This window comes from Bufo bufo, chromosome 7 (genome assembly GCF_905171765.1).
Source record: "Bufo bufo chromosome 7, aBufBuf1.1, whole genome shotgun sequence".
NCBI lineage: Eukaryota > Metazoa > Chordata > Amphibia > Anura > Bufonidae > Bufo > Bufo bufo.
Genome location: NC_053395.1, coordinates 50223522 through 50249762, shown reverse-complemented (window position 1 = coordinate 50249762; position 26241 = coordinate 50223522). Strand labels below are relative to the sequence as shown.

General features: G+C 49.1%; 1 protein-coding gene across 1 annotated transcript in view; it reads right to left on the bottom strand.

Moving 5' to 3' along the window:
- The window catches only part of SMG1 (SMG1 nonsense mediated mRNA decay associated PI3K related kinase), a 150414-nt gene that overhangs the window by 27059 nt on the left and 97114 nt on the right, over nt 1-26241 (bottom strand). Inside the window, exons 40-50 of the mRNA XM_040441629.1 lie at nt 24470-24716; nt 24157-24386; nt 22772-23020; nt 13330-13468; nt 11273-11382; nt 10720-10938; nt 10403-10593; nt 9381-9553; nt 8682-8961; nt 7636-7902; nt 7311-7545 (exon numbers count right to left, since the gene is read on the bottom strand). Coding sequence (XP_040297563.1) covers nt 7311-7545; nt 7636-7902; nt 8682-8961; nt 9381-9553; nt 10403-10593; nt 10720-10938; nt 11273-11382; nt 13330-13468; nt 22772-23020; nt 24157-24386; nt 24470-24716 — 2340 coding nt within the window. The remainder of the gene's footprint in view (nt 1-7310; nt 7546-7635; nt 7903-8681; nt 8962-9380; nt 9554-10402; nt 10594-10719; nt 10939-11272; nt 11383-13329; nt 13469-22771; nt 23021-24156; nt 24387-24469; nt 24717-26241) is intronic.

Sequence of the window (26241 nt, the reverse complement as noted above, 5' to 3'; positions counted from 1 at the left end):
TCATCCGTGTGCAGGGAGAAGCAGCGGCGGCTGTGTGGGGACCAGGCCCCGACACGTGTGCGTTCTTGAAATTGGATAACCCCTTTAACACCAATTTAGTCTTACTTACATGGGTATTCCAGCCAAAGGGCTTTACCACACATCTACTGGAAAGCCGATATAAGCTAGATATAAAGGATCTGATCGCTGGGAATGCCACCACATTACTAGAATGGAGGATCAAGGGTCCCCCTCATTCCCTAAAGCTGCAGGACTGCAGCTAAAAAGTCTGAAGAGAGCCGTGGCTTACCATATGAAAATAAGCATATCGCTTGGCAATTTCCGTCAATCCTGTACATTTTCTAAGTGTAAGTTTGCACACTAGACTGATGCTCCATTCAAATTCCTTCTAGTGGTAAGCTTGCCCCTCATCCCCCCATCCATTCTGGCAATCAATGGGGCTCAGAGGACAAACCTTCATGAATCTATCATTTATCGCCCATTTAGTAGATAGATGATATACATATTTGGATGTAAGATTTAGATGAAATTAGTTGTTCACTTTTGAATGCAAAACAGCATTGCCAGCAATGCCCTAATATACGGTTGGTAAAAAAAACAAAAAATAAAAGCGCGTCACATGAGGGGTAGCCAGACTCCACACCGTGTAAATCTGGTGACACTATTCTCCAAACTACAAGTCATAGCTCATGGTGAACTTTGGTTTTAAAGGGACACTGACAGGCCCTATAAACATATTTGGGCGGCGGTAGGAATCGACAGTTGAGGCGCGGCTGGGCACAAAGGTATGAGAAAAAACGCCCCTTGGGCATAAAGAAATGTGATTGACAGATGAATATAAAGTTGTTTTGACATGGTTTACAATGCGGACAGGGGGTACTCTTATATAATTGGAATACACTTTAATAGATCTATGACTGCATAGGAATAACTAAATATGTTGATAGGGCCTGTCAGTGTCCCTTTAAGTCTGTAAAAACGAGATTTTTGTATAACTTACCAGTAAAATCTCTTTCTCGCTCTTTCCTTGGGGGACACAGAAGACCTTGGGTATAGCTCATCTCCCTAGGAGGCGTGACACTAAGTGAAGACTGTTAAGCCCCTCCTCCACAGCTATACCCTCAGCCTGGAGAGAGAGACTGCCAGTTGCGTGTCCAAGTAGTGAGAAAAGGCAAAGTCCAACAAGGAGCCAACAAGCCAACTACCCAACGAGTAACAAAAAACTCGGAAACCGTGTAGAGAAAAACAATGAATGGGTGGGTGCTGTGTCCCCCAAGGAAAGAGCGAGAAAGAGATTTCACTGGTAAGTTATACAAAAATCTCGTTTTCTCGCCCAGTTTCCTTGGGGGACACACAAGACCTTGGGACGTTCAAAAGCAGTCCAAAAGGGGAGGGACCACAGCTCCAAGGCGAAGCACCCGAAGGCATCAAGGAACCGCCGCCTGCAGACCCAGGCGGGCCAAGGCAGCATCTGCCAAAGCCAGAGGTATGCACCCTGTAGAACTCGGTAAGGCGTGCAAGGAAGACCTGTGGCCGCCTTGCCCAAATGCATGGCCGAAGCCCAATGCCTCCGGCCCAGGAGGCACCGACTGCTCTGGTGAAATGAACGGTGACAGCAAAGGCAGAATCCTGCCCTCGGTGCGGTAACCTCAGCAATAGCCAATCTGATAAAGCGGAGGAAAACCACCCTGGAGTCCGTCAATCCTAAGCGCGGACCTCCAGGAAACCCAAGAGACCGAACGTCGACAAGAGTCGGAGATCTCCAAGTAAAAACGGCAAGGCCCAAACTACGTCCAAATCGGTGAAGTGTTGAAGCGAAAGGCAAACACCACCTTCAGAAGGAAGGAAGAAACGGGATGTAGAACAGCCCTGTCCTGGGAAAAGACAGAAGGCTCGGAACAAAAAAGGGGCCATTCAGGCACCCGTCAGAGACACGACTGATACGGAAACACAACCGTACAGGACAGGCGGGGTAGAGAGAACTTCTGTAACGGCTCCAAGGACAAGATTGGAGCGCCGAGAGCTCAGTATGTAGTTCCCAGGGCGGTACCGAAGGACAGTACAGAGGAACCAAAGAGCCACTTCGAGTAAGAAGGTCTTGACAGGCCCAGAGGGCCGGGGAACGCTGGAAGAGGAAGAACAGCGCCGACACTTGACACCTCAAGTAAAGGAATCCCAGTCCCAGGTCCAGGCCGGACTGGAAAAAAGACAGAACCATGGGGAGAGGAAAAAGTCAGAGTGGGGAATGCACAGCTTCCCACAGAACCCCAGACAAAAAAAAACATAAGTCTTACGACAGATCCTGGACGAAACACAGCCAGGAGCGGACAGTAGCGAACCCGCTGGAGTCGCCTGGCAAGCGGGCGAAAAACCCAATGTGATCAGGCGCAGACCAGTAACACGGGCAGAAGGGTCGACAAAACTGGTCCCGTCGGCCCCCGAGCAACGTTGTCCCGTATCCACCCGAGTGGGGAAGCAGAAGGACAGAAGGAAAGGAACCAAAGGATCCGCCAGATGCCAGGACAAGACAGGCTAAAGTCCATGCTGATGTAGCCATGTTCTACAGTCCCGGTGTGGGAGATCAAAGGACAATCTGGACCGAAAGGTAGTCCCCCCCCCCAAGTTACCGAGAAGGTAAGTCTACAGCAGGACCATTGTCTTAGAATGGACCACGCAATCTGCACTCAGCGGGAGGACAGAACGCGGTAGCCTCGGCAAATAGGCACACAGCTAATACGGCCAATGTGAACAAGGGGGACAGTACGAGGCCAAAAGGAACACCGGAACCATCCACATGAACAACCATGCTCTCCCCAGAGGGGAGGACAGTGAAGGAACAGCCTCTGAAGTCTGGCGGGGCAGAAGCCACATCGGGGTGATCTGTACCGAGCGGGAGCCAAACAGAGCCGGCGAGATAAGGTAGTCGAGACAGAGGCCGGCATAACACCCTCCAACCGAACGGAGGAGTGGGCAACAGGGAAGCCATAGGACAGCTCAAAAGCAGAACTCTGCTACACTGTGAGATGCCCGGTTCACCGCCTCGCAGAAGGCGAATACCCTGAAGAACCCACGGTGGAGGTCCTCCGGACCTGGGTAATCGAGCACCCAAGAGAATTTGGGTGACCTTCCCGAGAAAAGCGGCCCGCACCTGGTAGCAGATCAGACTGAAGCGTAGAGGCGCCAAGAGGAAGGACTCATACCACACTGCATCCGAAGAGGAGGAAATTGCAGCAGGCAAGGGAACCGCAGTCCTGCCAGAGCCAACGAAGAATTCGAGGGGCGCTGCAGACAACAGCACTCTCAACCATGTGACCACTAGCGCAGGGAAGCAATACCGCACAAGGACGAATGGGCACGCATCTAGGAACCACGAACACTCCCTGGGATGAAGGGCCAACTAAATGAATGAGTACCACCCAGCTCCGTGCAGCAGAGAGCAAGTAGAGCCCGTCCGTGTCAGGTGGACAGAATGAACTCCTTAGAGACGAGTGCAAGGCTTGCGGCAAGCATCGTATCCCAAGAAAACAAAAGTATGCCGCAGGAAGCAGGTGAGGCATAAGTACGAGCAGCCCCGTAAGAAGTGAGAAGGCCAACCCACCTACAGGAGGAGAAGGCATACACGGCCCAAACAACGGACAAGAACGTCCGCTCACTGCAAAAAGGTTACTTCAGCGAAAAAGGGGGCTCGCCACAGAGTGCCACAGCATGTATGGAATTGCAAAGTGCAACCTGAAAGGGAGTTATGCACAAGCCTAGTATAGCATGCGATGGAACGCAAGCAGTCCGCCCCGAAAGGGGGGAAATTGTATCTGGCAAACTACAGTCGGCAAGAGTGCAAAGGCCGGTCCCAAAAGGGAGTGATGCCTAAGGCCGTACCTACTTCAGAGAAGCAGGACATACCCTATAATCCAGCATGAACGCAGGAGGTCCACCTAGTGAAAGGGGAACATGCACAGGGTTATCCTAGCATTAAGTGAGTGTGCAATAATACACCCAACACTGACTTAGCGAGAGTGCAACTACTCTGCCAATGAAGGGGGACATGTACAAGTCCAGCACAGCCATACAAGGACAGCCGTGAATCGCATGAGCGTGCCAAATTCTGCCCATGGAATGAGGGGTGGTCACGCACAAGGCCAGCACCGTATCCAATGGGAGTGCAAGCGTTCCACCCATGTTAGAGGGCCATGCTCACGGCCAGCAACGTATCCGGTGAGAGTGTAGCATGCCGCCCAGAAAAGGGGGGGGGGGGGGGGGGGGGACGGGGAAATGCACATGGCCAGCATCTCATCCAGGGAGAGTGCGAGCACCCCGCCATGTATGGGAGTCATACACATGGCCAGCCACATACTGGTGAGAGACAAACACAGTCAGTGAGAATGTGTGTATGTCACCTGAGGAAGGAAGGCATGCCCATGGCTGGCAGCGAATCCAGCGAGAGTGCGTACACCGCCCACGGAAAAGGGGTCATGCATATGGCCGACAGCGGATCCAGCGAGAGTGCAAGCACCCCGCCATGTATGGGGTACATGCACATGGCCAGCAACGTACCTGCGAGAAAACAACCACAGACAGAGGGATGTATGTATGCTGCCTGAATCATGCCTATGGCCGGCAGCGAAACCAGTGAGAGTGCAGCATAGTAACATAGTACATAAGTACATCATAGCACATCAGTGAGAGTGCAGCATTCCGCCTATGGAAGGGGGTCGTGCACATAGCCAATACCGTATCCGGTGAGAGTGCAGTATTCCGCCTAAAAAGGGGGTCATGCACATGATCGGCAACAGATCCAGTGAGTGTGTAGCGTTCCGCCTAAAGAAGGGGGTCACGCACATGGCCGACAGCGAATCCAGTGAGAGCGCTGCGTTCCGCCCATGGAAGTGGGTCACGCACATGGCCGGCAGTGAATCCAGTGAGAGTGCAGCGTTCCGCCTAGAGAAGGGGGTCACGCACATGGCCGGCAGTGAATACAGTGAGTGCAGCGTTCCGCCTAGAGAAGGGGGTCACGCACATGGCCGACAGCGAATTCAGTGAGAGTGCAGCATTCCGCCTATGGAAGGGGGTCATGCACATGGCCAGCACCGTATCCGGTGAAGGTGCAGTATTCCGCCTAAAAGGGGGTCATGCACATGGCCAGCCGGCAGCCAGGGAGAGTGCAGTATCCCGCCTAGGAGGGGGGGGGGATGCACATGGCAGGCACCATAACTGGAGAGATGATGAATGCTGCCTACGGAAGGGCCGCATGCACTTGGCCAGCGCCGTATCCTGGAAGAGTGCAAGAAAACCGCCTAAAAGGGGAAATGCCCTAGCAGCGACGCAGGTTGGGAGCGCAACACCATGCCGCCTGTGGAAAGAGGGCATGCAGACATGCAGCACTACTGATGAGGCTGCAGCGTCCTGCGCAGCCCACAAGAAATCTGTTATTATTATTATATATATGGTTTTTTTTGTTTTTTCTATTATTTTTAATTTTTTTAAAACACAGCCTCTCTGAGGCTAAAGGGGGCCACCATATAGGGGCACAGATTGTCAGGAAAAAGGGGGGCCAGTCATACAGGCCCATTGGGAGCCGGCCTGTACCCAAAGGGTTAACAGGGATCCGGCCTGGAGGGCGGCGCTGCGATCCCCTGGGGGCGGAGGAACCTCCCGGCGGGAAGAATTGCGTAGGGCTGGAGAAGCCAATCTCTCACCATAGCCGTCTTCACCCTCGGTCCATTCCAACAGGGTCGCCCCTTCAGCTACTGGCACCGTAGTGGCAGGACGCTTGGAAGAGGGACTTGGCGTGCGGGCGACCCTTGCGCTGGCGGGATGTAGGGGAGCTGGGCTGCCCTGATCCACCTTGCCTTCTGTGGGGGAGGCAGCAGTGCGGGTGATCGGCACTGGCGCAGCTCAACCCCGGGAGAAACAGAGAGGTCTAGTGCGTCTCTGTTGTCCCTGATGTCTGGAACAAAAAGAAAAGAAAAAAGTAAAAATCAAAATTTAAACAAGGAGAAACCAGCCCTGCAGAGCAGGGAGTGTCTTGCCTCCTTGGACACTAAGCAAAAAACTGGCAGTCTCTCTCTCCAGGCTGAGGGTATAGCTGTGGAGGAGGGGCTTAACAGTCTTCACTTAGTGTCACGCCTCCTAGGGAGATGAGCTATACCCAAGGTCTTCTGTGTCCCCCAAGGAAAATGGGCGAGAAACTTTTTTTTTTTAAACAGCAACATAGAAACATAGAATGTGTCGGCAGATGAGAACCATTTGGCCCATCTAGTCTGCCCAATATACTGAATACTATGAATAGCCCCTGACCCCATCTTATATTCTGCTAGCATTTCCTGCTGCTCTATGACATTGTCTGCTTACCTTTAAGTCTTCTGAAATAATGACCCCTAAATCCCTTTCCTCAGATACCGAGGTTAGGACTGTATCACTGATTTTATATTCTGCTCTTGGGTTTTTACGCCCCAGGTGCATTATCTTGCACTTATCAACATAAAATTTTAGCTGTCAGATTTTTGACCATTCCTCTAGTTTTCCTAAATCCTTTTCCATTTGGTGTATCCCTCCAGGAACATCAACCCTGTTATTAATCTTTGTGTCATTATTGGTTTATAATATATTTTAAAGCTACAATCTTGTTATGTTTCATGAATAATAAATATACATTTTACATCAGTTCCTTTGGTTCTGTTATTTCTGATTTGAATAGTTATGTTATAGTTTACCAATTAGTAAATAGGAATGTAAAGAATAATTTGTCGTATAAATGTATGAATATATCATTTATAAAAATATTAGTGACAAATAATTATGATAGTCATTAACTATTAAAATTGCATTTAGTTTAGTAAAAGGGATGGGGTGGTTGGACATGCCGATATAGACTATAATATAGCTAAACAAGTAAATGTATAATAAAAAAAATAATGTCTGTAAAACTTTATACCACAGCTCTTTCCATGAAACAACCTAGATATTTCAAATACTAAAATCAAGAGCAAATATAGAGTTCTTCACTATATTTTCAGTGACAAAACTCCTAACTCCTTAGGCTGCATTCACACGTCCGTGGAACACTGTCCGTGTGATACCGGCCTGGATTTCTTCAGAGTGCAGGAGCGCACAGAGTCATTGGTTGCTACAGTACAGTAATACGCTGATATGATCTATACCAGTGTAACACTGTACAGCGGCGGCAGCAGCAACCAATGACGCCGTGCGCTCCTGCACTCTGAAGAAATCCAGGCCGGTATCACACGGACAGTGTTCCACGGACGTGTGAATGCAGCCTTATTTGTAATGAGAATTTTAAGCTTCCCATTTACCTGAAGGGAGGTGTACACTGCATTCGCCAGATGCACAGCTTCAGACGCCTCCATAGGGTTTGGTATATCCAGATCTTGTGGAATAAGTTTGCATTGCTTGAGTAACTGTACGAGACAGGTGACATTGCCACTCATGCTGCAGAGCTCTTCCAAGAACCAGGCTCCGTCCCGCGATGTTAGATCCACCAGCTGTTCCCCTGCACTAGAGGCAGCTCCTTCCATCATTAGATTGCGTCTGCCAAATGCATAATAGAACTATTAAGCCCTGGGGCTACGTCCGTGAAAATGACAAATTAACAGCAAGTAGCTACAACAGGACACCTACCTTGTTAAAGTACAAAGGGCGGAGATGACAACGCTGGCCAGACTCAATGAGCCCTCGTCGCCATTTTCATGCAGGAAAACTTTGATACAACGCTCAATTTCTTTGAGCTGCTCCTCACACACTGGCACAGACACCGCCTCCTGCTTAAGTCGCTCCACTTGTCGCAGAAGACGACTATTAGTATCTGCGTAATGACGCTGCAGTGCCAGCTCTGTGGCAGAAATGAACTGCGCTTGAGAGGGCTGAGGTGCATACTGAATTTCATACCTTAAAGGTTTAAAAAATATAAAAATAAAGCATTTCAGTATGGTTTGTATTCTACTACTATTGCATATAATTATTTGCAGCAATTTGAGCGAAACTTCAAAGTGACTATTTATTACTTTCTTATTCCACAATGCATTCCCACGGAATGATTCTATAGAACTACCTGAAGCGGTTTATGCAACGGAACGAATGGACAACTGGGAGTATTTCCACTAATCAGTGTCAAAAAGGCTTGAACCGGAGCCACTGTCACGATCCAGTCCGCTCTGACAGAGCCGTCGTGGCTTCAGGAACGTGATCTCATCAGACTGAAATCAACTTTTGAGCAGATCCCGGATCTCTATTGTGTCCCCTGCTGCTGCTCTCCAGCTTGAACTTCAGTGCTTCAGTGTCTGGATCCCCTCTAAGGCCCCATGGCACATGAACGTGTGTTTTGTGGTACGCAAACTGCAGATCTGCAAAACAGATATCGGCCATGTGCCTGGTGCCATTTTATTTTTATTTTTTTACACCTTCCGTTTGGCGGATAATAGGACATGTCCTTTTTGGCGGGGCCGTATGGTCATGGACAGGACACCATGTGCTGTCTGCATTTTTTGTGTCCCAATTGTAAAGAATGGATCCATATTTTTTGCGTATCTGATGTGGACCAAAAATATGGTCATGTGCATGGGGCCTTACACTGCATCAGGTATGGGCAGTTTAACTATTAAGAGGACATGATCAGCAATTTTAAGGATAAAGCAGTCTACATAATATAGGCTCATTTTTCTACTTACTTCCGGTATAATTCTTGGCAGTGCTCCATTGTCATGCTGCAAATCAATTCTTCCATCCAGGTCTTCCACTGTTCCATTCTGTGTTTCTGAAACACGGACCTTGGATACAGCAGAGCAACGGTGGCATAGTTATGCAGATGCTCAAGGCAGCCGCGAAGCACAGACCGTCGCTGTTGCAGCAGCGCGCCAATCTCTGCCTCGTACTGTTCGCACTGTGTGATGAGGTGTGCCTGGCCGGCATTTTGTAAGAAAGCTGTAGCCGGTACATAACTGGGAGGACCTGAAGAAGCAAATTAAAGAAGTCTTCTAATACATATAAAGTATACATTTTCTACCAAACAAAACCTTCAAATTTTGTAGGTGCACGTGGCAGTTTTAGATGTCTAGTTCTTTTACAAGTTAAAAGAACGTCCTACATTCAGGATATACTATAATGCAGCTTTGGTGCATTAAAGGGAATTTCCAGGAGTAAAATATTGATGACCTATTCAAGGGTAGGTCATCAAAAACCAGAATGATGGAGTTCAGACTCCTGGCTTACCCATCGATCAAGCTGTTTGAAAGGGATGCATCAAGCGTTCGGACCCCCACTGATCTGACACTGATGACCTCACTCTAGGATAGGCCATCAATACTTTACACCTGGAAAACCCCTTTAATTTATGTTTTTTTCAAATGGCGAGATTAATTGCTGAGTACCTAAGTCCATTTGGCTGCTTATTTCCTGAAGCAAGCCTGCCAACTTTGTAGCCTCTAAATTGCTGAAGGCAGCTTGATACTGTGTTATCCACTGTTCAAATTCATTCAGCTTCACTTGGATAGATTCCTGGACCGCTCTCTGCTGTGTCTGGAGTTGGGTGTGTTCAGAATACCTAAAGAAGCAATTCACAGCCATGTATAAATTAGGCAAGGACACAAAGAAGGATGTAAGGAAGCCCAACCTCTGCCAACCCTGAGAATGAAGGAAGGTGGTGGAGCAGCGATTTAGTGATGAAGCCTCTTCACAGTCTGTCCCTGCACAGCAGAGAAACTACAGCCCAGCTCTGTTCCAGTGAAGGGTCTGCCTGCAGTTTGCTTCCCAGCCGGGACGCTGCTGTGCAGGAAAGGAAAAAAGTAAAAGGGGCTACATCAATGTACTGGCTCTGTGGCCCCTTCATTCTCAGGATGGTTGGGGGTCCCAGAGGTCAAACTCCCACCGATCACTTAAAGGGGTTCTGCAGTTTTTTTAAACTGATTATCTATCCTCTGGATAGATCGGCAGCATCTGATCGGCGGGGGTCCGACCCCCGGGACCCCTGCCGATCAGCTGTTTGAGAAGGCAGAGGCGCTGGCAGTAGTGCCGTGGCCTTGTCACTGGGCCTGCGGTAAATAGCAAGGTCACGACTACCATCACTGGCCTGGGCGCAGCTAAGCTCCATTCAAGTGAACAGAGCTTAGCCCCTCCCAGGCCATTGATACTAGTCGTGACGTCATTGGGCCTGCGGTAAAAAGCGAGAAGGCCGCTGTGCTACTGCCAGCGCCTTCTCAAACAGCTGATCGTCGGGGGTCCCGGGTGTTAGACCCCCGCCGATCAGATGCTGATGATCTATCCAGAGGATAGATCATCAGTTTAAAAAAAATGCGGAACCCCTTTAGTGAGATGGGAATAACCTGTTTTTTAAGATGTATAAGGACAAAACTATAAAAAAAATAATAATAATAATATATACAAAACCACCAACCGATGCTGCAGAGTATGAGCAGGGTGATCTGTTGCTTCGGCTCCCTCTAGGAACGCCATCTCTTCCACAAGTCTGGCCTGCAGCTTCTCCACGTCTGACAACCCTTCATGCAAGTTTAGGTATTCCTCTAAACTGTTGTCTAGTTTAGGAAGGACGCTCAGCATCTCATCTTTGTTTTTAAACCAGTTGACCTGTCATGAATAAGAGGCCTATTATACATAATGATTATTGTCACCACAGACCCTTTAAAGGGAGAGGTAGCTCAACCTGCCATTCAAATTCTATTATTACCAGAATATGTGAACATGTGTCACTACCTTGATTTCTGCTACTCTGGAAGAAAATAGGCTCTGTGTGATCTCCCGCTCCATCTCTCGCTTGCTTTGTTTGTTTTCTGCTTGCTGACCTCCTCCACCATACACAGCACCAGCAAATCCAGCTTCTCCACCGGCTGTCCAGTCCACAAGTGGGTCATAAACAAAAGCCTCAAGTAAAGTCAGCAATGTCTCTCTGCCTCTTCTCATTATGTGAAGGACCTGCATTAAAGCACAGCAAGTTACATGGGATACATATTAGGTAGTAATAAGCAGCTAACAGACCGGCAACAAAATAAAACTGTATACTAGCAGCTAAATGGGACCACAGCAGTCTACGGCACAACTTCGCTATCAAGCAGATCTGATACAAAGCTTCTCATTAGGGATGAGCGATCTTGTGTTTCAAGTTCGGTGTACAAGGTTCAGGTTATCTAAGAATTCCGTTATTGATTCCGCTACCACGAACCATAAGTTACAGGGAAAGAGCTGCAGCAGAAAGGACATGCCCCCTGGGAAAGAACACCCCCCCCACTCAGCTGCTTGGATTTGTCACCTGTTCACATGACAGTCTGAATACTCCCTCCACTCCTGTTACTCCCAGCGCACTCTGAATGTTCTGGGTCATCCGGAAAGGGACTTTTTCAGGAACACGCAGACTTTTGCCTAAAGAATAAAGAGTTGCAAATATTGTAAGAGTTGCTTAGTAGTGATGAGCGAACGTGCTCGGCCGAATACCTCTTCTACTTTGGCCGAATACCTCTTCTACTTGAGCATAGCTCGGCCGAGTAATTCGGGTGCTGGAATACTATTTAATATAATGGAAGTCAATGGGAGATAACCAGGCACCCCCTGCTCGGAAAAACCCCATCAAATAAGGTTTGGCAGCAGCATTAAGGGGATAGCTGGATGAGTCTTAGACTCCTATTATGTACGACATACAAAAGCTATATGCCAAAAGCCAGGTATGTGCAAGCCATCCACCTATCCATGAGACAGATAACAGCCAGCATACCTTACAATGCCAGCCTTGTGCACTATGAGATATTCCAAACCAGCTCTCATCTGACTGAGAACCAGTGAACCTCAAAAGTATTTTGCATCTGTTGGATGGCTTGGGTGGACCTGCACACCTAGATCAATATCATTAGGGCGACAAAAAGTTTTCCGATTGTCCTAACATAATATTCAATAACCTTTCTATAAAGTTTTGTCATGTAAAAACTCATTAGCATAAACATGGGCTTATGGGAAAGACATGGAAATGAGCAGAATCTGCCTTGTTTTCTCCAGTCATAAAACTATGAAAACCAATAGATGGCGCTATTGAGTTATGAACAGCGCCCTCTATTGGTTTCACATTGTCTTATGACGAGACAAATATTCTTGTCGGAAGACTATGAAATCAAGAGGGGGCTGTTCATAACTCAATAGCGCCCTCTATTGGTTTCATAGTCTTCTGACAAGCTTATTAGTGTTGCTTTTTGCATGGAAAATTCACAATAAAAATTTGCGATTAGAATATTTGCAATCTACACTAGGATGATATCTGATACTGGAAAAGCTGGGTAATAACTCAGTGATAAAATCTGACACTGTGAAATAACTCGCGATCTACACTGAGTTATTACCCAGCTTTTCCAGTGTCAGATATTATCACTGACTTACTACATAATTATTACATATTATTCGCTATATATTCGTTTAGAATATTAAGAATATTTTAAAAAATTAATAGAGCAATATAGCGAATATGATCTCAGCGAATAGTCTTGTCATAACACTATGCAACTAATAGAGGGCGCTGTAATCATGACGAAGATTCATGAGTCATGATTACAGCGCCCTCTATTAGTTGTATGTCGTACGGAATAGGAGTCTAAGATGCATCCAGCTATCCTCGTAATGCTGTTTCCAAACCATTTTGATGGGGTTTCCATCAATTTCTAACCTTTTTTTATGAACCAGACACCCTCTTCTCTTCCGAACAGGGGGTGTCTGTTTTGTCTCCCATTGACTTCTGTTATACTCAGATGCTCGGCCTAGCACATGAATATAGCAATGTGTTCGGGCCGAACATCCGAATACTTTGGTGCTCGCTCATCACTATTGCTTAGGCTACATTTACACGACAGTGAAAAACAGCCGTGTGACAGACGTTTAGTTTTTTTAATGGCCGTCACACGACCATTCTAAGAGCAATGGTAGTCTATGGAATTATTCACACAGCTGTTTTATTGAGGGCCTGTGAACAGTGTTGAGCGAACTTGCGATTTGCAAGTTAGTGTTCGGGTTATCTAATGATTCCGTAATGGATTCTGTTACCACGGACCTATAAGAAGAAAAAATAAATAAAAATGCTGGCCACAGACTTCTATTATGACGGAATGCAATGCGGAATGCCTCTTCTAGGCTTCCGTGGTGTAGGCCGTCATAGAATTCAGTTATGGTCCGTGGTAACAGAATCCATTACAGAATTCTTAGATAACACAACGGCTGTCAAAAATTGGAAACGTCCTATTTTGTCTGTTTTCAGGGACCGATAGCCCCCATGCACATGTAGCCGTAGTGTGTTAAATCACGCCTGTCAGTATACAAGCAGAAGCCACTCACCTTTCTCAAAGCAAACGTTGTAATCAATGTGCACCACCTCTCCACTGGTCATATCAATCAGCACATTATCCAAGTGCCTGTCACCCAGACCTATGATGTAACCAACCATTGACATTACAGCAGTTGATCTAGCGTAGGACTGGAAAAAAAAAAGACAATAAAATGAGAATTATAGATGCTATAGAATTATTATATGGTTAATAAATAAATATAAATTTGACAGTTTCTTTGGTTTTGTCGTTATTTCTGATTTGAATAGTTAAGTTGTAGTATATTAAATGAAAATGAAGAATAATTTGTTGATCTAATTACATATTTGATTTTAATTTGTTTTAATATTATATATCATTAACGACAATTATATTAGTCATTAAGATTTCTGACACTTTAAAGGGTTTGTCATGAGAAAAAAAGAGATTTTTGTATAACTTACCAGTAAAATCTCTTTCTCGCTCTTCATTGGGGGACACAGAGACCGTGGTATAGCTATGTCCTCTAGGAGGCGTTGACACTAGTAAAAGCGGTTAGCTCCTCCCCTGGCAGCTATACCCCCTCCAGCCTGGAGAGAGAGCTTCAGTTTGTGAGAAGCAAGTAAACCAACGAAAAAACATGGAACACCAACCATGCCAAGGAACCAACAGGGTTCTAACCAGCAACAGCCACACTGTGGCTGAACAACAATACTGGGTGGGTGCTGTGTCCTCCAATGAAGAGAGAGAAAGAGATTTTACTGGTAAGTTATACAAAAATCTCCTTTTCTCGCCCATATTCATTGAGGGACACAGGAACCGTGGGACGTTCAAGAGCAGTCCACGGGGAGGGAAAAACCACAGACCCATGGAAGCAAGCGTCCCTGCTGGTAGCTAAGAAACTGCCACCTGCAAGACCTTGCGAGCTAAGCAGCAGCCGCCGATGCATAAGAATGCACCTGGAAAAACTTTGCGAATGTATGTAAGGAGGACCGGTAGCCGCGTTACACAACTGCGCAGTCGAGGCGCGATGCCTCAGAGCCCAAGAGGCGTCCACCGCTCAGTGGAGCGAGCAGTGACACCTAAGGGCAGAACCCCGCACCGGTGCGGAATGGTACAGCATTTGCAGACCGAATCCATAGTGCAATTCGGAGACCGCCAATCCTTTGCGTGGAACCTCCGGATGACAAAAAAAGGGGTTCTGTAGGCCGGAAGGGACTGGAGGCTTCCAATAATGATATAACCCCCTGCCCTAGGGAGTGAAGGAGAGGGACAGTGAAGAAAGGACAATTTCTACATAGATGTGAAGACAGAGACCACCTTCGGGAGAAAAAAGGAATGGGCCGGAGAATGCCTTATCCTTGTGAAGACCCAGGAAGGGTTCTCTGCAAGAGAGCACCCCCAACTTGAACACCCGTCTGATGGATGTGAGAGCCACAAGAAAAAAAAACTACCTTCTAGGACAGGAGCAGGAGAGATATCTCCCCAAGGGCTCAAAGGGAGAAGACTGGAACGCTGAGAGAACTATATTCAGATCCCAAGGTGGTAAAGGACGGTACAGAGGAACCATATGTGCCACTCCTTGAAGGAAGGTTACCATGGGCACCAGGGGAAGCCACGCCGTCAACCAAGACCCTAACTGCCGATGTAAGACCGGAACCTAAAAGAAGGTCGTCTGAGTGGCAGTGACAAGGGACATCTCCAGAAGGAGAACGAGATCAGCGCACCACGCGTGACGGGGCCAATCCGGAGCTACTAGGATTTGTAGGAATTCCCTCCATCTGATCCTCCGTAGAAACCTGGGTAGGAGAGAAGAAACACGTAAGGAGGGAGAACTCCCGCCAAGGAGACATCAGGGCATCCATGCAGTGGCGTACCGCCCATAGAGGCAGACCACGCCACTGCTATGGGGCCCGTGGCACTGGGGGGCCCGTAGCGCAGAGAAGGCCCCGCCCACACTATTTGGCCCCGTCCACTCATTACATGCAGCCGGCTATGCGGCTGCTTTTCACCAGCCCCAACTCATCTTCCGCAATCGCCGCCAAGCCGAAGTGGGCCCCCCCCCCCCCCGTTTGACCTGATCCTGACCTGACCTCCTCCTCCTGACCTGATCCTGACAGTCTGCTTACACGGAATCAGGATCAAACCAGCCCTGCATGTAGCGCTCGAGCCGCTGGCCAATCAGCACAAGGCAACTCTGAGCTGCTGCTGATTGGCCAGTGGCGCAAGGGGGCGGGAGAATCGGCTCGAACTTCGCCGCCAGAGTAGTGCCAGCTGAGGAGTAGAGACGAAGAAGAAGGCAGGTTCTGAACTGAAGCACCGGCTGTGTCCCTGGCTGGCCTGAACTGAAGTAAGTCAGATTCAGAACAAGTACCGTTCGTTCGTCCTGTCCTGCCGTGTCACTGCGTCTGCCTGCCAGTGCCTGCACAGGCTCAGACACACAAAGGAGCCGGGCTCATGTCCACTGCCACCAGGGTGAAGCTGCCTCCTGCCACTGCCCTGTGCCCGGGGCTGAGTGATTATGTATGAAGGATGCGTCTAGGGCTGCTCTGGGTTGTAGCTGCTCTGATCTGTGCCATGTCAGAGCTGGGTGAGTGTTATTCCGCAGAGGGGGAGGAGGTGATGCTTCTGCTCCCTGACATCTGCCCTAATTACCCCCATTCACCCTAACCCTGTGGTGACCCTCTTCACATCTGCCATCAGTGGAGACCATCAGCAGCAGCAGCACCCCTGATTGTGCCATGCCCACACCCTGTACCCCTGATTGTGCCATGCCCACACCCTGTACCCCTGATTGTGCCATGCCCACACCCTGTACCCCTGATTGTGCCATGCCCACACCCTGTACCCCTGATTGTGCCATGCCCACACCCTGTACCCCTGATTGTGCCATGCCCACACCCTGTACCCCTGATTGTGCCATGCCCACACCCTGTACCCCTGATTGTGCCATGCCCACACCCTGTACCCCTGATTGTGCCATGCCCACACCCTGTACCCCTGATTGTGCCATGCCCACACCCTGTACCCCTGATTGTGCCATGCCCACACCCTGTACCCCTGATTGTGCCATGCCCACACCCTGTACCCCTGATTGTGCCATGCCCACACCCTGTACCCCTGATTGTGCCATGCCCACACCCTGTACCCCTGATTGTGCCATGCCCACACCCTGTACCCCTGATTGTGCCATGCCCACACCCTGTACCCCTGATCGTGCCATGCCCACACCCTGTACCCCTGATCGTGCCATGCCCACACCCTGTACCCCTGATCGTGCCATGCCCACACCCTGTACCCCTGATCGTGCCATGCCCACACCCTGTACCCCTGATCGTGCCATGCCCACACCCTGTACCCCTGATCGTGCCATGCCCACACCCTGTACCCCTGATCGTGCCATGGCGACACCCTGTACCCCTGATCGTGCCATGCCCACACCCTGTACCCCTGATCGTGCCATGCCCACACCCTGTACCCCTGATCGTGCCATGCCCACACCCTGTACCCCTGATCGTGCCATGCCCACACCCTGTACCCCTGATCGTGCCATGCCCACACCCTGTACCCCTGATCGTGCCATGCCCACACCCTGTACCCCTGATCGTGCCATGCCCACACCCTGTACCCCTGATCGTGCCATGCCCACACCCTGTACCCCTGATCGTGCCATGCCCACACCCTGTACCCCTGATCGTGCCATGCCCACACCCTGTACCCCTGATCGTGCCATGCCCACACCCTGTACCCCTGATCGTGCCATGCCCACACCCTGTACCCCTGATCGTGCCATGCCCACACCCTGTACCCCTGATCGTGCCATGCCCACACCCTGTACCCCTGATCGTGCCATGCCCACACCCTGTACCACTGATCGTGCCATGCCCACACCCTGTACCCCTGATTGTGCCATGCCCACACCCTGTACCCCTGATCGTGCCATGCCCACACCCTGTACCCCTGATCGTGCCATGCCCACACCCTGTACCCCTGATCGTGCCATGCCCACACCCTGTACCCCTGATCGTGCCATGCCCACACCCTGTACCCCTGATCGTGCCATGCCCACACCCTGTACCCCTGATCGTGCCATGCCCACACCCTGTACCCCTGATCGTGCCATGCCCACACCCTGTACCCCTGATCGTGCCATGCCCACACCCTGTACCCCTGATCGTGCCATGCCCACACCCTGTACCCCTGATCGTGCCATGCCCACACCCTGTACCCCTGATCGTGCCATGCCCACACCCTGTACCCCTGATCGTGCCATGCCCACACCCTGTACCCCTGATCGTGCCATGCCCACACCCTGTACCCCTGATCGTGCCATGCCCACACCCTGTACCCCTGATCGTGCCATGCCCACACCCTGTACCCCTGATCGTGCCATGCCCACACCCTGTACCCCTGATTGTGCCATGCCCACACCCTGTACCCCTGATTGTGCCATGCCCACACCCTGTACCCCTGATTGTGCCATGCCCACACCCTGTACCCCTGATTGTGCCATGCCCACACCCTGTACCCCTGATCGTGCCATGCCCACACCCTGTACCCCTGATTGTGCCATGCCCACACCCTGTACCCCTGATTGTGCCATAACGGTTTCAGTAGGTCAAGTATACATTTCTTTATTGGCAAATGGGGGTGTGGCAGGGGAAGGAGCCAGGACAGTGGGCGGGGTTAGGGGGCCCAAGTCAGATTCTTGCTATGGGGCCCAGTGATTTCTATGTACGCCCCTGCATCCATGTCTTATGTTTCCAGGAGTCCCGCTCGGGAGAGAAGGTGGGGAGCTTTCGTGTAGATACCGTTAGCACACCCAGACCAATGGAAGGAGTCCCCATAGAAGGAGGGATGTGGAGGGGGCCACAGCCCACCAGTCGGGAGCGGAGCGTGCCTGGAATGGAAGGCCACTAAAGGAATACCCTGTGCAGATGCAGATGAGGGAAGGTATTAATATAGGAACTACCAAGGCATGCAGGGTGTCTATGAATCAAGATCCAGAGGAGGAAAGGGACAGGGGAAGAATAGGCTAGGTCCAAGCCCATTTCCCGTAGAGACTGGCGCTATACAGAAGTAGCCAAGGATTTCAGTTGTAGAAGAGTCCATCACCTGACGAAAAAAACTGAACAGACAGGCCAAGTATGTAGTGGTATGCAATACCGCTTCCATAGTAATAGCCAGTGCTCGCCCCGTCAGCGCAAAAAAAACTGAGGGGGAGGCTATCCGTAGAAGCCACGTACCCTAATGCCCCAGTTTAAGAGCAGCAACGTTAAAAAACTCTACCTGGAAGGGCGTTGAACAGGAGCAACTGCCAAGCTGGCGCCAGGGTAGGGCCCCTACCTGAGGGGATGTCCCACTGCAGCGACCACGAACTAGAGCATTAGCGAAGGGCTGCACCTGTGGAGGAGAACACGCTTAGCTGCTACCAGAGCGCCAGCATAACCACTTTCCCAGAGAAGGAGGAGTGGTGGATAGAGAATACAGTCAGTGAAGCACTTGACTCGCTGGAACGTACTCACCATATATGTGCAATGGTGTACGCACTACTACTGATGCAGACAATGGAGATGGGAGTCTCTAGGACACAAGTGATGCTAGTAAGCCCCCTGAGAAGACAGAGGAGTTATAATCATGGCCAAAAGAACACAATGAGAATAGCCACTGTACCACTGGTGGCACTCATATAGCACTATAGTAAGAGTACCGGGCACCGTCGAGTACCGCCTGTTGAATTGCCGTATCTGAAGATATTCAGTTATTCCCCCGCTAGTGGATCACTTGCGAAAGGGAGTAAGGCAGGCAGGAAGCACAGTGATGTGCAACACTCCGGCTATGGGAGGATAGCGCGACAGTCGGACCGTATCCAATGGTGGTGCAATTACCCTACCTATGGAAGGTGGAATGCGTACGGAGTACTTAAGCCAGTGGTAGGGAAAATACCCCACCTATAAAGGAGGGTTAATGCCCACGGCGAGTCCTGTACCCTGCGGGAGTGCAATTAACACCTAAGTAAGTGGGTAATGCATACAGCACACCTTGTAACCAGTGATAATGTCATCCTGCCACCTGTGGAAGGGGCTAATGAATACGGCAGGTACTGAACCCAGTGGAGATGCAATTCCACCACCTACAGAAGGGGGAATGTATACGTCCGGCACTGAATCGGTGTCATTGTACTTAGTCCACCTATGAGCGGGGACAATGTATAAGGTCAGCACTGTATCCCAAGTAGTGCAATTACTCCGCCTAAGGAAGGGGGTAATGCCTACAAGTGCTGCTGGCCACCGTAGACGCAATGTTAGGAGATTGCTTCGGATTCACGTCAGGATCTGAATCAGTGTGAGAGAGGGTGTGCCTAAGCGTGACTCGGGGAGGAAGGGAGGGGGTGTGTGGAGATGTTCGAGGAGAAGATGATCTGCTGTGGTCCGCTAGCACATAGGTCTGCCCCTCAGAATCTCGCCCCTGGCAGGTGCGGACTGTGCCGGTGGGGGCCTAGCAACCAAACCACCCAGGGGGTGGAATGGGAACAGAGGTCCTGAATAAAATTGCGGCGGCCAAGAATCATCAACCATAACGACCCCAGAGGGTGGATTGGGAAGTTCCAGTTGCCACCCACTGGAATTGCGCAGGTGGGGAATTATCAACCAAACGACCCGGGAGGGTGAATTGGGAATCCAGAGGTTCTCCACTGTATGGCGCAGGTGGAGAATTATCAACCAAACGGCCCCGGAGGACAGATTGGGAATCCTGCGGAGATTCTTCACTGGATTGCGCAGGTGGAGAGTTTATCAACCAAACGACCCGGAGGGTGGATTTGGAATACCTCAGCTGTCCTCCACGTGACGTAGGAAGGTGGAGAATTATCAACCAAACGACCCCCGAGGACGGATTGGGATCCCGCAGTGGTCTGGGAATTCCAGATGTTCTCCGCTGTATTGAGCAGGTGGAGAATCATCAACCAAAACGGCCCCGGAGAGCGGATTGGGATCTTGCAGTGGTCCTTCACTGGATTGCGCAGGTGGAGAATCATCAACCAAACGGCCCCGGAGTGCGGATTTGGAACTATGCGAGGGAACTGTGCGAGGTCCCTCTTACCCGAGATAGGACACACAGATCGGGTGGTCCTGCGGCTGAGGAGGGGGACCAGTATTGATGCATGTTTCCTTTAATTTTTATATTTTTTTTAAACTAGGAAGCCGGCCTCAATGACAAGAGGCAAGAAGGGGTAAATCCACCACTCAAGCATAATGTACTTAGGGGAAGAGCCCCAGATAATCAGGTGCCGGCCAAAGAACAGTGGGTGGCCATGAAGGGTTAAGGCAGTCTCAAGCCGGTGGCTCAGCAGTTGACTGGGGGAGGGGAAGGGCGGGAAAAATTTGCGCTCCCGAAGGAGTGGAGAAGGGTAGATGCCGCCTTGTAGGGGAGTGGAAGCAGCGCTCCGCTCCCTGCATGTTAATACCGAGTAGCACTAGGGAGTACCAGGTAGGGGATCCTGCTAATTGGCGCCAGTAAAGCTATTAACCCCCTAAGTCCTTCATTCAAAACATCAACCAAACGGCCTGTGCCAGAGGGGAATACTGTTAGGGGCGCTGGAATGGCTGCAGGTGCTGGACTATGCTGAAGCCCTGTCTGTACGCAGACTATTGCCACTACGAGGGAGGGGGGACAACCCAGAGGGTCAAATACTCACCTAATCCTGTGTACTCACCTCTCTTCTCTTTCCTGCCGCCATCTTCACCCTTCCTCTGGTCCAGCAGGGTCACCCCTTCAGCTACTGGCACCGTAGTGGCAGGACGCTGGAAAAGGGGGGCTTGGATGGGTGACCCCTTGGCTGGCGGGATGCAGGGGAGCGAGGCTGCCCTGGTCCACCTTGTCTTCTGTGGGGGAGGCAGCAGTGCAGGTGACCGGCACTGGCGCAACTCGGCCCCGGGAGAACAGGGAGGCAAGGCGTCCACTGTTTTCCCATCTGAAAAATAAGGAAAAAAAAATAAAAATAAAAAATAAAAAATCTTCAGGAGATCCCTGCAGAGCAGGGAGGTCTTGCCTCCTATTGACACTAGAAAAAACTGAAGCTCTCTCTCCAGGCTGGAGGGGGTATAGCTGCCAGGGGAGGAGCCAACAGCTTTATCTAGTGTCAACGCCTCCTAGAGGACATGGCTATACCCACGGTCTGTGTCCCCCAATGAATATGGGCGAGAAATGGTTTTTTTTAGTATTAGGCGCAGTGAGTGAATGACACTCGCCTGCTGCCATCCTTTACTCACTGCGCCTAATACTAAAATGGACGGCGCAGGCACAGGATTTGCGGGGCACGGAGGAGACCGAGGATGTCAATCACCTTTACGAGGGCGTGCCAAACTGTGAGAGGGCGGAGCCTCTAGGTGCTGCAGCAATGCTCCACTAGCACCTAGAGACTCATTTGCACGTTATAAAAGTCATTATTTAGCGCGAACGGCGGCAGGGAGATACAAGTCATAAAGTTATGTTCTGCTGACACTAGCACATCGCTAATGTCAGCCAGCTACATAACGATTTTTCTGATGACAGAAACCCTTTAATCACATTCAAATCTTGTGAACCACCACTGACCATTTCCTAACAGTGAAATTACTTTAATATAGATAACTTCGCCCTAATATAGAATGGTACACGCCTGCATAAATTCTAACAAGTTCATTTCCACATTGATTGAACTCCAGTGGCCTGCACCATCATTAGACCGGGCCCTACTCTACTAATGGAGACTTAAAGCAAGAATGTGCAGCACCCGTGATTCTACGAGATCATCAAGTGTCATCAGATTAGTGTTTTCAGCACTTATCCACTAGGAAGAGGGATGGGTTGGCTACTTAAAACATGAAGGACGTGCCTAATCAGACATGATCCCTGCCCTGTAATTTAGGTCAAGCCTTGAAATATTGCTGTTAAAACATAGCTTTCACTTTGCTTTAAAAATAATCATTGTCAATTCCCTGATTAAGGCAGCATTTCTACGATCCAGTGACCTCACGCACGAAGTATGCAAGTCCGAAGGGAAGGCTTTTCCTCCAAAATGAGGCACCCAGTGGCAGTAGGACGTTTCATCCGCATATGACTGCCAAAGCACGATTACGTGGTCTTCTACCTATTCAAGTGCAGAATCTTTTCCATGAGACTATTACTTGCAACCACTCCTGCTTATTAACCAAATCATTCCAGATTGCAAAGGAAATGAGGGTCATTTGGCCACAATAAAGGACAGATGTAAAGAGAATTCAAAAAGAGAAGATGTGCTGTAAGGTCATCTAAGGAGATCTGGCAATTTTTAAAATCAATTGATTCCAATTTTCTAAATCAGCAAGATGAAAATCCCAATGGGAGTAAAATCTCAGCCTCACAATCTGATCAGCGATTTGCACGTACACAGGACTTATCACATGGTTTGACATTTTGTGCTGTGTAACCATTTGGCTACTTGAGCTCTTTACCTGTGTAACTCTCCACCATTCATCAGGAGTGGCACATGAGCACCACAGCTCTTTTGCCAGGAGGTTTGGAGGTGTGGATTCCATTAATTCTTCTAGCACAGCCTTCATTACATTAATTGGCCAATCTCGACGGGACACATCCAGACTTAGTCCGACTGCTTTTAGCGCTGGGCCGATTTTACTGTAATAGAGCTCACTGGGACGGGGAACCATAGCTGGGTTCTGAGGAGTTTGATAGGAATCTTGGGCCTAAAAAGGAAAAAACATTGCTTAAAAGGGGTTGCGCTAAGTTTAGAAGTTATCCCCTATCCACAAGATAGGCGATAACTGATTGCTGGGGGTCCGACCTCTGGGACCTCCACCCATCCCAAGAAAAGGTGTCCAGGTCACCCGGTCTGATGGAGAGTCAGGTCAGGCATGCACCCTACTGCTCCAATCATTGTCTATGAGACTGCTGGAGGTAGTCGAGTACAACTAGAGAATGAATAGAACAGCACGGTGCATCCCAGACCTTCTGTGCCATCAGATCAGAGAAACGGGATCCCCATTCTTAAAACGGGTGGTGGTACCAGCAGCCAGATCCCCAGTGATCAATTAATTAATTGGAATAAATCTTCCATCTTGTGGATAGGGGGATAATTTCTAAATCAACCAAGCTCCTTGTTTGGCATGAAGCTCACACAAACACCGGCATAAAGTAATAGTTTATTCCTTGAGAACCCCTCTGAACATGACCTACTTGACTGCAAGTCTTCTATTGTACCGTGGGTTGCATTCCTAAACTGGGAAGGGGGGGGAGGGGGGGGCTCGGTAAGGGGAATCCCATATTGCAATGTTTGGACACACTATTAAAAAACCCCCAGTTCAAGAAAAAAAAATCCCATTGACTGGGGAATGAACAGAAGACTTACATGGTGACCTCCTTTTCATCTTTTTAGTTGCAGACCTGCTAATTCTCAGGATCCTCTTCTGTCATCCAAGATGGGCGCACAGCTTCCCAAACTTCTTGATGCACATTGTGTATTGGTAATCGAAGACACTTCCTACCTGTCAAGCACTGCAGATGGCATCAAGTGGTTTGAGAAGCAGTGCAGCCATCTTGGACGGCAGAAGAGGAACCAGGGAACTGATGGATCTGCAACTAAAAAGATAAAGGAGGGCACCATGTAAGTGTTCTGTTCGTTCCCCAGATAAGGTAAGGGTCGCTTTAAGGCATTACAATGCTAGTGGGGGACTGGTCGGCTAACAACGCACTATCACTTCTTCTTGTGGGTAATCCCCGTTAACCCCTCACTTAGATGAACATTTTCTATTAAACTTTATTAGGAGGTCTTCTCCTCACTGGAACTTCAATAACAACCAGTACTAAATATAACAGTTTATACCTTTTGTGCTTGCAGTGCAGCTTCCCTCTGTTGCCATCTTTTATAAAGACCAAACAGTGGAGTGGCTCCATCTACCCACTGAATAAGACCAGACCGGGTGCCAAGGGGTGTGACAGAGTAATGACGGGCACGGAAATGAGGGGACTCTTGACCATTGATGGTGGCAAACATTGTGTTCACAATGGACAGAAACTGCATAATCCTTTCATCCAGATGCAAATCTTCCAACCCTAAAACAAGAAAGTAAAAGTCAGACCTGCAGACGCAGTAATATCGTGCAGAACACGAGTTACAATACAAACTAGAGGGATACCTTTAAAGAGATAAGGGTAATTTTTGCCGTCAGAGCCAAGGAAAATGAACTTCTTAGGCTTTGTTTTAGTAGGCAGGATGGTGATCGTGCTGCCCACACTATGAATTGTGATCGTGTCCCGATCCGAAACTTCTCCCGGGAGAGCGATTTCTGTGTTAGTCATGGAAGCTAAGCAAGGGCTGATTTCTTCAAGCCGTAACAAGTAGCTTGCCCGTTTCTGTGCTCTTTGCTGTAAACTCAGCATGATCTAGAAAAGTAACAAAATGTTATGGCCTAAAACACCATGCTCTTCCAACATTTGCATCATGTTACATAACTATCCAAACACTCTGGTAGAAAAAGAATACTGTCGCACTCAGTGTCTTCAAGGACACTTCAGGTTTATTCATCAAGACATCTGTGACGTTTCGACTCCACAGAGCCTTTCTTAAGCAATATACTTGTCTTGTAGAGGAAGAGCCGGGCTGAAACTGCGGCAAAATGATCAAACTCGTGATCTAGGTCTTTGTTAAGATCTGGAACGTGAAGGCTTATTCTGGGAAAGCAAGGTGCTCTCCCCCCCCCTCTCATCTGTACAAATAAGAAGGGGGTAACAGGCATGAAAAAAATAATAGAAATAAAGATGAAAAAGAATATCAACAACCTCAGTGAGTTGTAAATCATATACTATATAAAGAGTACTCCGCCCTTTGTATATCCCATCTATATTCTTCACTTGTTCATATACACCATACACACTACCTACTCCTAAACGTGCCCATACCCACATACCTTTTTTTCTTTTTTACAATTTTTTCCTCCTTTTTCTGTATATTTTTTCACCCATTTTTTTCTATTTAGAGGTACACCTGCTATGGTTGCTCTGCTGATAGATATGATTTACAATTCACTGAGGTTGTTGATATTCTTTATTTTCATCTTTATTATTTTTATTTCCATTACTCTTATCCTCTCCTTCTCTTATTTGTACAGAAAGATCACCATGACCGAAACGTCATCATCCATCTGAGAAACAATATTTGGAACCATAATTTATTTTTATTTTTGCTGAGACAATGGAAAATCATGTATAAACTATTTTTGAAGAATTAAACAGATAATCACTGAGAAAACTTGCGTGTGCACTGAATTTATCGAATATTCAGACAGGGTTAAAGAACCTTTTCCAAGTAGCACCGCAGCGATTCATGGTGTGCTCTTCCAATATATATTCACTATGCTTCCCCTCTAGGGTCGGACATGATGGGGACCTAGGGGGAGGAAAGTGAGCCCCTGGACGAGGAGGGAACTAGGGAGGCAGACGTTGCCTAACAAAATCAATCTAACAGACAGCAGGAGGGATATGGCGGGGCGAGCCTACCCGTTTGTAGAGCAAAGGGTCCCAGGGACAGGCCAGAACACTTGAGCTGGGAGGAAGAGCCAGAACAGAGGTGGAGGAAAAGAGGAAGGCCAACCAATCCAGGAGGGAGGCCTAGGTGCACTGGATATTAGTTGGGGCTTTTCCAGGCCCTCCCCCATCTGGGAGGGGCTTAGAAAGCGCAGAAAAGCCACGAGGACCAGCCTGGCCTAGCAGAGAAGGAAGCAAAGGCTGAAAGTAGAAGCTGGCGGCTGACTGGATGTGAGGGGTTGCCGCGACAGGAGATGCATGTATCTCACAATGGTGCCACAGAAAGTAGAGAACTGATGGGTGGCTTAGTCATAAAGCAGAGGTGGGCGGCAGGGAGCTGGGGGGGTCACAGTTTTTGTACCATACTCACCTGACTCCCCGATTC